The sequence below is a fragment of the Balearica regulorum genome, chromosome 19, assembly GCF_011004875.1.
Source record: "Balearica regulorum gibbericeps isolate bBalReg1 chromosome 19, bBalReg1.pri, whole genome shotgun sequence".
Lineage (NCBI taxonomy): Eukaryota > Metazoa > Chordata > Aves > Gruiformes > Gruidae > Balearica > Balearica regulorum.
In genome coordinates this window covers 4,635,104-4,648,781 of record NC_046202.1, presented here as the reverse complement: position 1 = coordinate 4,648,781, position 13,678 = coordinate 4,635,104, and the positions used below count along the sequence as shown (strand labels likewise).

The 13,678-nt window shown below is 40.9% G+C and overlaps 1 protein-coding gene across 4 annotated transcripts in view; it reads left to right on the top strand.

Annotated features, from left to right (window-relative positions):
* Positions 1 to 13,678, top strand: part of TRPV1 (transient receptor potential cation channel subfamily V member 1) — a 22,460-nt gene extending 8,782 nt beyond the window's left edge. The window contains exons 2-20 of one of the 4 annotated variants that reach the window (XM_075771166.1): positions 466 to 873; positions 2,111 to 2,306; positions 2,987 to 3,017; positions 3,157 to 3,210; positions 4,373 to 4,688; positions 5,242 to 5,408; positions 5,714 to 5,866; positions 6,272 to 6,412; positions 6,885 to 7,183; positions 7,804 to 7,980; positions 8,157 to 8,321; positions 8,595 to 8,690; positions 9,308 to 9,378; positions 10,064 to 10,229; positions 10,957 to 11,023; positions 11,440 to 11,756; positions 12,315 to 12,442; positions 12,693 to 12,808; positions 13,336 to 13,678. In XM_075771166.1, coding sequence (XP_075627281.1) covers positions 4,387 to 4,688; positions 5,242 to 5,408; positions 5,714 to 5,866; positions 6,272 to 6,412; positions 6,885 to 7,183; positions 7,804 to 7,980; positions 8,157 to 8,321; positions 8,595 to 8,690; positions 9,308 to 9,378; positions 10,064 to 10,229; positions 10,957 to 11,023; positions 11,440 to 11,756; positions 12,315 to 12,442; positions 12,693 to 12,808; positions 13,336 to 13,502 — 2,532 coding nt within the window. In that variant the 5' untranslated portion in view covers positions 466 to 873; positions 2,111 to 2,306; positions 2,987 to 3,017; positions 3,157 to 3,210; positions 4,373 to 4,386 and the 3' untranslated portion in view covers positions 13,503 to 13,678. Of the gene's footprint in view, positions 1 to 465; positions 874 to 2,110; positions 2,307 to 2,986; positions 3,018 to 3,156; positions 3,211 to 4,372; positions 4,689 to 5,241; positions 5,409 to 5,713; positions 5,867 to 6,271; positions 6,413 to 6,884; positions 7,184 to 7,803; positions 7,981 to 8,156; positions 8,322 to 8,594; positions 8,691 to 9,307; positions 9,379 to 10,063; positions 10,230 to 10,956; positions 11,024 to 11,439; positions 11,757 to 12,314; positions 12,443 to 12,692; positions 12,809 to 13,335 lie in introns of those variants that run through there. The other 3 variants (XM_075771167.1, XM_075771169.1, XM_075771168.1) reach the window with 3 other exon arrangements.

The following is a 13,678-nucleotide window of genomic DNA, read 5'->3' as shown; positions in this document are numbered from 1 at the left end:
GAGGTTTTGTAAAAAGTCCGAATTTGCTGTTTTCCCTTTTATATTATTATAAAATATTTTTGTATCAGCAGATCTGCTTTCATTTTTATTGAATAACTGGGAAAAGCTGGTAATACTATTCTAGCATGCTGTTAAGCCTGAAATCAAGTGTTACTTTTTTCCAGAAGCTGGTAAAATTGTAGCCTGGTTTTAGGTTCTATTAGCAAAGGCAAAACTATCTCTGATCTGCAGGCCAGCTTTGGATACATCTTTAAGATCTTTAGCACATCTGCTGATGTTTTTCCATTTGCAGTGATGGAGAGGGCTCTTAGTCGGTAAAATTACTCTCAAGCACAGAAGTTGCACAAAGCCTATGCAGCATGTTGGATGCAGGCCCAAGAAAAAGGAATAAATTCCTTCTTGTTTATTACTGGCCTATTTTGATACGCATTCATGTCTCCTTATGAGCTTACACCTTTAAACCAGGTCCCTGCTGAGATGCAATATGATACGTCCAACAACTTTTGCAATAAGCAATGGAGTGCCGCTGGTAAGAAGGAAATAACATCTTCACAAGAAATACAGGTCAAGGAGGCTGATGAAGGAGGCATCAAAACTTAGAAAATAAGAGAAAGCTCCCGAAGTGTGTACATCAGAGCACTGTAAATCTGAAAGGAGCTGATGACCTGGAATGAGAGAAGAGAGAGAAGGAGCATTTTTGCCAAGGGGACCAGCAGGAAGCTGGAGACTGAAAAAGGGAGACCCTCTGCTGATCCATACAGTTTTCTTACTGAGTCTCTGCTTTGGAAATGGTGAAGGAGTTAATCGTAATGTTGAATGAGATGCTCTGCTCAGCAAAGCTACAGGAGCACCAGCTAAGGACCTGGCTTGTTGGTAATCTATGCTTATGCATTAATAAATAGACATTTTGTTTCTCTTGAGTACAATGTTGTAGGGTGTTTTAAGTAGTATAATTAGTTTGCTATTAAATAGGCAAATATATTATTCTTTTATATGTGGATAGATAGATAGATAGATGACAAGACTGGACAGATAGTTACCTTTTGCAAAACATAAACCAGATAATTTCATTGAATAATTTAATGATCTAACTCGAAACCTCAGGAGCTAGAGGTTTGGAGGTTGCTTCTAGCCTATCAGCTCAGCCTGCTGGAAAAGCTGTTTCTCTAGACTAGTTTTGGGTAGAAAGATCTTATGTAACTTATATACTTAAAAATATATCACACAGTTCTTACTGTTTCATAGAATCATAGAATGGTTTGGGTTGGAAGCAACCTTAAAGATCATCCAGTTCTAACCCCCTGCCATGGGCAGGGACACCCTCCACTAGTCCAGGTTGCCCAAAGCCCCTCCCACCTTGGCCTTGAACACTGCCAGGGATGGGGCATCCACAGCTTCTCTGGGCAACCTGCTCCAGTACCTCACCAACCTCCCAGGGAAGAGTTTCATCCCAATATCTCATCTAAATCTCCCCTCCTTCAGCTAAAGGCCATTATCACTTGTCCTGTCACTCCATGCCCTTGTTAACAGTCCCTCTCCAGCTTTCTTGTAGGCCCCTTTAGGTACTGAAAGGTGCTATAAGGTCTCCTCAGAGCTTTATGGATTAGATAAAAATTTTTTTTTTCCTAATGACATTAATATTTAAAAGCTGACTGTTACATATATATTATTTAAATAAAACATAGTAGGAACATAGAACGATAGAATGGCTGTAGGACTTTCTGTCATTGGTTCTCCCTCAACTCTGTTCAGAATCAGCTTATCTTTAAAATACTTGGTAGGGCTTTACAGCAGCCACCCAACAAAGATGTCTCAGAGAAGAGCTGTGGCATATTTTACAAAGTCTTGTAGATTGAAATGAAACTGTGACCCACAGAAACAATTGTCTGGTGGTTTGGGGTTTTTTTGCAAGCTTGAGTGTGTTTACAAAGAGGAAATCTGGAGAAGAATATCCATTACTAAATGCAATTAAAGGGGAGGGAAAATCAACAGCAACTTACTGCAATTCTGGTAAAGAGCTTTGCTAAACTCCTGGGAATAGAAGCTACTGATGCTTCTGGTTCCAGAATTGTTCGTAATGATTTTATTACTCTATTCCCTGTTCTTCTAGTGAACTTCCCTTGATTCTAAAAATCACCAGACACATAGAACACTTTTGCAGACAAATGAAGTGGAGAAGCAACCTCGGCGGTCTTTTCAGTCCAGGCACCTTGGAGGAGGAATATCCAGCACGAAATTCCTATAGATCAGAGGGTGTTTACTGAGGCTGGACTATTTTGTGGAAGACAGGATTTTTTTCAGTATTTGTAAGTTCTGCATGTATATTTGAATAACATGGTTATTAGTTATTTGTAAACTCTCTTCAGTATTTACTCTAAGTTGTGATGTGGTTAGACGTTCTATCAAAAATATTTCCTTATTTGTTGTATCAAACATCAATGTATGTAGGATTCAAAGAGTTGAAGTAGGTCATACATTTTTTAGGATAGATTTTTTTTTTTTTAAAAAGAATCCTTCCACAGAATTTTGAAGGTTATTTCCCTTGCAAATTCATACTCATGAGGAAATGCGGCTTTGTCTTCATTATCAAAGATATTACCAGCAGGGATTAGAAATGAAAGGACATATAGTGACTAAACCAGGTTTGAGCAATTTGGAGAGGGATTGAGTCTATTCTGCAGATTTTAATAATGCACCTATTCTGTGGAAAATAAGGGATTCCATTTTCCATAGCCACCTCTCTGACATTTTTGGCTCAATCCATGTTAATTTAAATAAGACAAAAATTTAAAATTATTCATGGCTGTATTACCAGTGTATTTTTTCCATATTTATAAAACTATTTTAATAACTAATAACTATTTTTCACTGAAGTAATTGTTCTTCTGTATTTTTAGTACCATATTCCAAATGGAAATATTTTTCTAGATATAATTTCTTATTTATAGAACAATGAAGTTAATAAGATATTATGTTATTCTTTCAGCGTGATTCTAAGGACACAAAGAACTTGAAAGGTGAGCTCAGAGGACATAGCGAGTTAAACTGCAGTCATTAGTATTTTGTCTATATTACACTGTTTTGCTTCCAGTAACCCTAAATGTGCAAGTTTGCAAATCAGTGTTTTCTTTACATGTATGTTGTACAAAACTATAGAAGATGCAAATGCCTGACAAAAGATTTTTTCCTATCCTACTCGCACAGGAAAATGTAAGTGACCCTTAATGTGAATATTAACTAATCGCATAGAACTGAAAATCTAGCTTTAATGTGCAATGTGGGTTTGCAGACAACCCCTCAGAATACTTTTGTGAAGAGAAACAACCTTGAAGCATGTTTATGACATTGTTTTCACACTGATTGTACAGAGAACATTACTGACCACTGTAATTAGGTTTATTATTGAAGGCTTTTTAAAGATTTTGTAACACTCCTGCGCTCAAAGCCGTAAGATTTCGAAGCAATCTAGGATTTCGGAGTATGTTTCTAAGGCTGTTCTGCTCTTTCTAAAAGCCAGCTATGCAGCAGTTCGAATATGGTGTGTTCCTGTCTCCACTGCTGCAGTTTCAGAATATTTTGCATTCAGTGGCATGAAGACCAACATTTGTTTGATTAAAAAAGTTTGATAAGAAAAAAAAAAAGAAGCAGCCTGCTCTACTTTTAGTATAGTATATTTGTTACTCGTGTCAAATTCTTTGTGGTTGTAAATCAGACAAGATCAAATGTGTGGTCTTAGTCATCTCTGATATGTGGTAACCTTTCCCTTTCTGTTTCCGTGTATCATGTTTGAGGTGACGCTAATCTCCCAAGAATCACATGCCACAATTTTCATGTAGCACTGCTGTAACTCTGGTAAAGCCATTAAGTGATAATTTTTCTATATGCAAGAAGCTGTCTGTGCTCAGCATCATTGAGATACGGTTATGGCACAAGCAGGCTTTTTTCACATGCCTGATATAATCTCGAGAATATATTGTGCCACAAAACCATTAGAACGTAGAGGAGACAAGCAGAGATTGTTCAGGGTTTGAGATTGTTCAGGCTTTAACAACAATCGGAGGAGGATGAGGCACTAGTTTTAAGCAGACACGGTCAGCTCTGCGGTGAGGTGGCTGACAAGCTCTGGGACACTCTGGCTTGGTTTCTCTATTCTGAAATGGGGAAGGGCAGTGGGGACACTAACAGTGTGGAGATAATAACCTAGTAAACAGTTCCAACTCTGGGCATCATGAATATGTGTTCATCTGTCTCACTTCAGGGATGAGAGCAACCAATTCATTCCCTGTTGTTTCTGAAGAGTAATCCTAGGCGAAAGGGAAAAAACCTGGCACCATAAAGTGCTGACTTGAGGTGTTTGTGTCATTCCTCACAGACTGCCTGCTCATCATGTCTTCCATCCTTGGGAAGATGAAGAAATTTGGCAGTTCTGACATGGAGGAATCTGAAGTGACAGATGAACACACAGATGGGGAGGACTCCATGCTGGAAACACCTGACAGCCTCCAGGGTACACTCAGCACCAAGGTGCAGCCACCCAAAAGCAACATCTTTGCAAGACGTGGGCGGTTTGTGATGGGGGATAGTGACAAGGACATGGCTCCCATGGACTCCTTTTACCAGATGGATCACCTGATGGCACCTTCTGTCATCAAATTTCATGCCAATTTGGAGAGGGGGAAACTTCACAAGTAAGTTTGCCTTGTAAGATCTGGTTGTAATGCACAGTTTGGCAACCGCAGACTGTGTTTCTTGGAGCAGCATTTATTCTCTCCACATAAGCGTGCCCATTTTTTCAGTTTCACTATTTTCTATGCCAAAATAAGGAGTGTTGCATCTGAAAAAGACAATAGCTGTTGTCTCTTGGCATGTCTGAAAATACAGTCCATGGATATTTTGCCCACAATTAGCGGTAGGCCTTAATTCACTTGCGTGAGACTGTTCAGTGAATGGACATCACTCAGAATGAGAACATGGGATTGCCTGGCTCCCAGGCCGGCAGTTAGACTGCCATACTTCAATGCCTCTTTTAAGTCTTTTTCTCAACTTTTCAGCAATGGACACATAATTTTATCAGGACAGTTGCTTGCAGACTTTGTTGATCTTGTGGACTTTGCAGATCCATCTATACTAATCTGTAGTGCTTACTATGTCACAGAAGCAAATGAAAAATAGTATTCTGGTAGCTTATAAAAAGTCAGCTAAATATCTGACTTTAAGTAACTGAAATTTACCCTTCTATAGGCTCCTATCTACAGAGTCCATCACAGGCTGCTCAGAAAAAGCTTTCAAATTTTATGACCGCAGAAGGATCTTTGATGCTGTAGCCCAAGGCAACACAAGGGACCTGGATGATCTGCTACTCTACCTTAATAGAACCTTGAAGCATCTCACAGATGATGAGTTCAAAGGTACCCTTTAGTGTCACATACCTTAAGTTGCCCTCTTCTTCCAGTAGTGCTCTTGAGATGAAAATAAAGAAATATAATTGTGTTAAGTCTCTGCAGGAGGTCCTCTAATAGCCAGTACTTCCTTATTGATTGGGCAATCCATTGATTGTAAGGTTACAGGAGAATTCAGAAAAATTGAAATTTTCTGTGAAAGCCTGAAGGAGTTTTCTTGTCTTTTGAAAGGAACCTCATTAATTCCTGCATGCCTGGGTGTAGATGGTAGATTTGTAATCACTTCTATGTAGCTGCAATTTTTTGTGTTACAGAGCCAGAAACTGGGAAAACCTGCTTACTGAAAGCCATGCTGAATCTACATGATGGGAAAAATGATACCATTCCCTTGCTGCTGGATATTGCAAGGAAAACTGGAACTCTGAAAGAGTTTGTTAATGCAGAGTATACTGACAACTACTACAAGGGTAAGAGAAATGGCTACTACAGTGTTGTAGAAAGTACTCTTGGTGCTAAGACTGAAGATGGGGTTAGGCAGGGCTCTCAAACAGTCTTCTGCATGAGGCTTTATGCCTGAGGACGCAGCCAACCCCAAAGTTGCAGCGCGTGATTAACAATCAGTGCATTCATGCTAGGGCAGTGTTTTGTTAAGTGTAATATTCTGCCATTTTTGATATACGGTGATTTAATAGGAAGTTCAGGAGACTTGCATTTGCTGTCTGTGCCATCTTTTTTTGTTCACTTCTCAAGCTTTTTAGTCTGCAAAGCTCTCAGTTCCACCATCTTACACGGAGCTGAATGAATCATGGTGCCTGAAAGCTCTCAATCTGTATTAAATGTTGAAGATTTCTGTCTGATGAGTGTCTCTGTAGGCCAGACTGCGCTTCACATTGCCATTGAGAGAAGGAACATGTACCTGGTGAAGCTCTTGGTCCAGAATGGAGCAGATGTTCATGCAAGAGCCTGTGGGGAGTTCTTCAGGAAAATCAAAGGGAAGCCTGGCTTTTATTTTGGTAGGAGCAAGCACAGTATGAGCTTTATTGATTGGTGTTATCCCAGCATTATTCCAAGTGCAAGCTGTTAAATAATGTGCAACTGGAGGTTCAGAAGTACCAGACGGGCTGTTCCACCACTTAGTCCAAATATTTACTCCCAAAGGCTGAGATTATAAAGAAACACAGTTGGTAGTTTGATGGTGTTCAGTGTGAGTTTGGTGTCTGCATCTCTTTGTTTTCTGGGCACTGTATCCTTTGAAATTTTGAGCCTTCTGCTAGCTCTCCTTTCAGTGCTTTTCTAAGCAGCCATGTTTCTGTGATGTAAACTGGAGGAAATGTGATTCTAACAGCTGTCACAAGAATTAGTGCTATATCAGACAGAGAAATTCACCTCTTCTCATGGTGGAAGATGAAAACAACATGATCTTTTCTGTTTATGCACATGTAGTAATGGGCTTTCTGACCACTCATTCCCATTGTGTGCCCGTAGGGGAGCTGCCTTTGTCCCTGGCTGCCTGCACCAACCAGCTCTGCATTGTGAAATTCCTCCTTGAGAACCCCTACCAGGCAGCCAACATCGCTGCTGAGGACTCCATGGGCAATATGGTCCTGCACACATTGGTGGAGATTGCAGATAATACTAAGGATAATACCAAGTTTGTGACCAAGATGTACAATAACATATTGATCCTTGGTGCCAAAATTAATCCAATCCTGAAGCTAGAAGAACTCACCAACAAGAAAGGGCTGACTCCATTAACCCTTGCAGCCAAAACAGGGAAGATAGGGGTAGGTGAGCAAATGTGTTTCTGTCCCATTACTGTATCAAGTTACACAGAGTACATGCAAAACATTTATGCAGGACAGATTTTATCACTGCTTATTGTTGGGGCCTTTTAGTTAAGAGAAACTGTTGCTGCAATTTAACATGCACAACTGCATAGTCCTTAAAGGCTACGAAGTATGTATGTGTCTGTGCCCAGCTGGCATTATTCATACACCACTGGAATGCAAGGCAGCCCAGGTGGAAACAGAAGGTGAGTCTCGGCTGTTGTCTGAACTGCTAGAGGTCTTGTACTTTGGACTGGCTGATATAACTCATCTCCTGGCAGTATCCATTCAAAATGACTGTATGGTCAGAGATGTGTAACATACATCTCTGTTTTTCTCTTGCAATTTTGAAACAGATGATGGCAAGTTGTAAGTGCTATTTGTATTTCTCATCTTCCAGCATCCAGTGAGAAAATTAATTTTGTTTACTTCAGACTTTGATCTCTGCAGCGCCTCAGTGGGTTGACTTCAGCACAGTTAAACTAGGGAGAAATTAGCCATCCTGTCTTGTGGAGATACTGGGAAAGTAGAAGTCCATTAGCACTGAAATGTTGGTTGTATTGTTCTTTTGCAATTAGATTTTCGCTTACATCCTCAGACGAGAGATCAAAGATCCTGAGTGCAGACACTTGTCTAGGAAGTTCACTGAATGGGCTTATGGACCTGTCCACTCATCTCTTTATGACCTGTCCTGTATAGACACATGCGAGAAAAATTCAGTGCTTGAGATTATTGCCTACAGTAGTGAAACACCAGTGAGTATGCACCTCCTTGGCATTTTATTCGCAGGCTGGGACACTGCACACAATCCCCCTTCCTGAGTTTAAGGGTACTAGAGGGAACATTTGCTCAAGATGAGTATCATTTGCTGTTTCCAGAGCCCGGTACGTACTGGTCCCGTCATGGTTCTCCTCTTTCTCCTTCCACTCAGAACCGTCATGAGATGCTGCTGGTGGAGCCCCTTAACAGGCTGCTGCAAGACAAGTGGGACCGGTTTGTCAAACACTTATTTTACTTCAACTTCTTTGTCTATACCATGCATATCATTATTCTCACCGCAGCTGCTTACTACAGACCAGTACAGAAGAAGGAAAAGGTATGTTTGTCCTGTTATATATGAGGGGAACCACCCACTGTGTGATGTCCCAGATCTGCTTCCCATTTGAATCTGTGCTCCTAACATCAGAATTTTCCTCTTTCCTGAAGGTAGGAGGGAGATTTTGACCCTGCTTGCTTCTCAGTCTTGCCCCCTTGCTGCAACACAAGCAACTTGTCCCCCCAGAAATGTAGTTGCTTTCAGCTGCTGGCAAGGCCAAGTCTTTCCTATCCCCAGTCCTGCTGAACATATCTATGTTCCTGTCTTATACAGCCTCCCTTCACGTTTGGTCACAGCACTGGGGAATATTTTCGAGTGACTGGAGAGATCCTGAGTGTACTGGGAGGCCTCTACTTTTTTTTCAGAGGGGTAAGATATTTGAAACTTTTCCTTTTTGCACTTTTGTTAGATGTAGGAGAGAGCCAAACATGCCTTTCCATGCATAGAATCGGCTGCTAAGATAATCCATGTTTTAGTCGAGCTACACATCTTTTTCCTTGGCCTGATTAGGAGTTCTCAGGTTACTAATGAGCTAAGATACACTTTGATCTATTGTATAAAAAAGGACGATCCTTAGAAGTTAATAAGCATCTCAGCAATTAGCCTGGCCCAAGCTTAAGAATGGGGTATTGCAGATAGCCTCTATTAAAGATTACCTGTCTTAGCTTCAAGTCCCCCTGCTTCCTCTTGGCTGCCAATGGAGAGGGGACAGTGAATCGCAGGTCCTCAAACCAGTGACTGAATAGGTTGTTGTCTTCAGAAGAGACACCAGATGTAAGAGAAGTGTAGTGGTACTGGAAGAGTCCTCCCTAAATCTTGCACCAGTGTTGGTTTTGAGCTGTTCTTGTGAGATATTTTACAGGTATCAGCTCCCTGGTAATAGGTATCAGTGCTTAGTTGATGTGTTCACATGGGATACTTAATCCCTCCTTGGATGCAAACCTGGTCTTCATTCATGCCCCCCCCCCCCCTTTTTTTTTTTTCAGATACAGTATTTCATGCAGAGGCGCCCATCATTCAAGACACTGATAGTTGACAGCTACAGTGAGGTTCTTTTGTAAGCTCCAATATCTTTGCATTTCAGCATCAAACAGATGAATGTATGAGACCTGTAGCTTTGGCTGAAGCCACTTGTAATAGGTAGATGCTTTGCTATAATTTCCTGGGTCCTTACAAAATACTTACCAGTGGATATCATAGCACTTGAACAAGTGGGTCTGGATCAGTAACCTCCTTTGGAGGTAAAGCAAATGAAGTGTCTAGAAGTTCAGTTACTGTGTCATGCAGCAGAGTTAGGAATAGACCTCCAAGTTGGACTTGCAATCAAGTGCATGCATTGGATGTGCAGAAATCCTCCCATTCCTAAAGGGAGCTTTGCCTCTCCAGTTTGGGCCCTTTCTCTTCCCAGCTGGAATGCAGCTAAACAGGGCAATATCATGGGTCCATGGAAAGAGAGGGAGTGCTGAAGAAATTAGTGTTTTTAAGGACTTTTCTTCCCTCCAGTCACAAGGAAGAACAGGGATGAGACTACAGAAGTTTGTATGTGGGGAAACTGAGGAGTTTGCAAGAGGAACTGTAGGATTTAAGAAGGAAAACAATGAAGGGAAAAGAGGAAGTATTGGCCAAGGCTCCTTTGTGTTTTTGAGAATCCCTCATTCTGCTGTATGCCTCATGGGGCTCCTCTGTTCCCACCACCTGTGGCCAACTCAGCACTCTGCATTCAGACCATGCTTGTCTTTCAGCTTTGTTCACTCCCTGCTCCTCCTGAGCTCTGTGGTGCTGTACTTCTGTGGCCAGGAACTGTACGTGGCTTCCATGGTCTTCTCCTTGGCGCTGGGCTGGGCTAACATGCTGTACTACACCCGTGGCTTCCAGCAGATGGGCATTTACTCTGTCATGATTGCCAAGGTCAGTCCAGTGAGTGGGTGATGAGGGCAGCAGAGTGCTCAGATCAGGACACTGCTGCCAACAGCCCCGTTTCCAGGAGAGAAGTCGCCACATCTACCTCCATGATGCCACTGGGAAATCTCATTGCACTCTGCTATACTTAGCCATCATTTTCTGGGTGAAGTGATACAATTTATGTAGAAAAACCTCCTGCTCCTCATCCATGCATTTCACAGAAGTCTTGATATTACTACCTGCCATGCTTCAAAATAACTACATTTGGATAGGCATGGATGAAAGTAGACTGAGAACAGTGCAAACTGGTCTGGTGTGAAATGGCACAGCTTTCTACCAGCTGGAAATTTCTTTAGCTGCAGTTTAAATGTTACCAAACAGAGCAATTATCTAAGAGGCAGTAGCTGGCTAATAAACCTCTATATATGATGTAGACAGCTAGCCCTAGAGGGGAAGAAGGCTGCAACTGTCTTCATGTGGTTTGTACTCACAAAGATGAAACTGTTTGGCATGCATATGTTTTGCACGTGTGTAAACTGTTGCATGAATAACAGAGAAAAATGTTTTCTGTATTAAAGTTTATTATCTCAGCAGGATAAACCACAGTTCAATGCATGAACAGCGAGTTCACAGCAAATGCCTTCTTGAACTGAAGCATTATTTTCTACCAGTTTTTGTTGCAGTTTATATTCAAGTGTTAGCAATATAAGAATATTCTGTTTCCATGTTACAGATGATCCTTAGAGATTTATGTCGCTTCATGTTTGTCTATCTAGTGTTCCTCTTGGGATTTTCTACAGGTAATATCATGCTTGGAGTTACTTTTTATCGTAAAGAATCTCAGAAAATTTTATTTTTCAAGTGGCTTAGACTTTTTGTTTCCAACTAAAAACTAACAGATTAACCTAATTACAAAAAAATCTCCTCGGAATAACAATTATGTGTAGTCATTTCATACAGCTTTTCATCCCTGGGTCTCAACTACTTTGCAAAGCTGAATAGAAAAAAAGTTATCCTAGTCTATCTAGGTAAAACTGAGTGAACACCTTCTGAGAGGGTGTCAGTTATGGGGAATATTTTATAGAGCAGTTTCACTGGGGACAGTGCACCATGAACATAACATCTTACCTTTTATGCTCATTTTCATTGCTTGCAAAGGAATTGTGATCTTGCATTGTATTTTTATCCTGCATATGTGATTCCTCTTTTGCAACAGCTGTGGTGACTTTAATTGAAGATGACAATGAGGGGCAAGACACAAATAGCTCTGAATATGCCCGATGCTGCCATACGAAACGAGGCCGCACATCCTACAATAGTCTGTATTATACCTGCTTGGAGCTTTTCAAGTTCACTATTGGGATGGGGGACCTGGAGTTCACAGAGAACTACAGGTTCAAGTCTGTGTTTGTCATCCTTTTGGTTCTCTATGTCATCCTTACATACATCCTCCTGCTCAACATGCTTATTGCACTGATGGGGGAAACTGTGAGCAAAATTGCACAGGAGAGCAAGAGCATCTGGAAACTCCAGGTATGTTGGTTCCGTGAGGCTGCTATCCAAGGAGGAGGGTGCGGGGAATCATAAGAAATTTTGGAGAGAATCTTTACGAACTGACATGCTTCTAAATAAAAGGTCACTGCTTCTTTGATTCCCCTAAACAGTTCCAAAAAAAAGTATATTATTTCCTTTTCCATGCATATTTGATGTTTTGCCTGAGCAGATGTTCCCAGTGTTCCACAGATGTTCAGAATTTAAGAAAAGAAGTACTTTTGTAATTAGACAGAATTATTTGGGTTTTTGATGATGGAAAATCCTGATCAGAGTACGAAGACAGAGATTATGCAAGGGGAATCTTAAAGGCACATCAACTTTTGTTTGAGGGAACTTCACAAATCTAATGACAAGTCAGTAATTTAGCATTTCAAATGACATCTTAACAGAGGTGATATTTTAGATATGGATATGATGCCTGCTCTAAGATGATGACAATGATAAATGATCAAGGTTTTTAAAATAAAGGCAGAATTCAGGATTTGTGTGACTTTGAAACGGCAGCCTCTCAGTGGTCTGCTTTCTTTTACCTGGTAGAGAGCCATCACAATCTTGGATATTGAAAACAGCTACTTGAACTGTGTGAGGCGCTCGTTCCGGTCTGGGAAGCAAGTCTTGGTGGGGGTCACACCTGACGGCCAAGATGATTACAGATGGTGCTTTAGGTAACCTGTTTGTATGTCAAATGAACAATCCTTTATAGATAAACACATTAAGGTATCTGGTAATGGGAAGCGGAACTTTCCCCCTGGAGCACTCTGAAAAATAGTGCACTAACACTGTCCACAGTAGTCACTTTAATCTGTTTTCTGGGTTAGATCTGAGGTGTGAGAGGTGGCAGTTTGTGATACAAACTCATCCTGGAGTTGTCTCGTATCTTTATAATAGATTTTGGTTTTGTTGTTCTCTCCCCAGGGTTGATGAAGTGAACTGGTCCACATGGAATACCAATCTGGGCATAATCAACGAAGACCCTGGGTACTCTGGGGACCTCAAACGAAATCCCAGTTACTCTATTAAGCCTGGCAGAGGTGAGGGTTTCAGGGACCTAACTCCTAGCATGGGCTACATACTGGCAATAGAAGCAGCATTGATTAATTGTGAGAGGGCAGTCAGTTTTATGCACTTAATAATAACAGCTGTAGCTAAGTTAATGACATTTTCAGTCGGGACAAAATGTAAAGGATTAAGTGGGCTCGTTATCCACATAGCAGTTTTACTCTCTGGAATAGAAGCCCCATAGATGCATTGTTCTGATTGTAGATTTTACAAAACAGTGTACAATGGCAGCCAGATAGCCAAGAAGTTACTTTGGAGGCCCCAAACCCTATAGTTTGGGATCTCAGCATCCAGCGCAGAAGTATTTAACTGTATGATTAGTCTCTGCTGTACTTGCCAGCTGAAATATGGAAAGCTCATGGAACAGTATGGGGAAGAAAACCACAAAGCCCTTTCTTCCTGCTTCTTTCTTCTTTCATCAGCTTCCTATTTAAACCACTTGTGTATTTTCTTCTGGTTCTGTGGAGGGGAAAAAATGAACCATTCCTTTCCTTTTTAGTTTCAGGGAAAAACTGGAAAACATTGGTTCCGCTTTTAAGAGATGGAAGCAGGAGAGAAGAGACTCAAAAACTACCAGAAGAAGTCAAATTGAAACCTATTTTGGAACCTTATTATGAGCCAGAAGATTCTGAGACGTTGAAGGAGTCTCTTCCAAAGTCAGTGTAATCTTATTTTATTTTTAAGAAGGTTAATTCTAGTTGCCCATGTTGGTCCTCACAAGCAGGGCAATTAGAGCACTTCATTCATAGGAACAGGGATTTTTGGAAAAAGGTCAGAGGACTTGGGAAATTACTATGTGCAAGGATTCATTAAGTATGCTAAATAAACTACTTGTTGTTTAA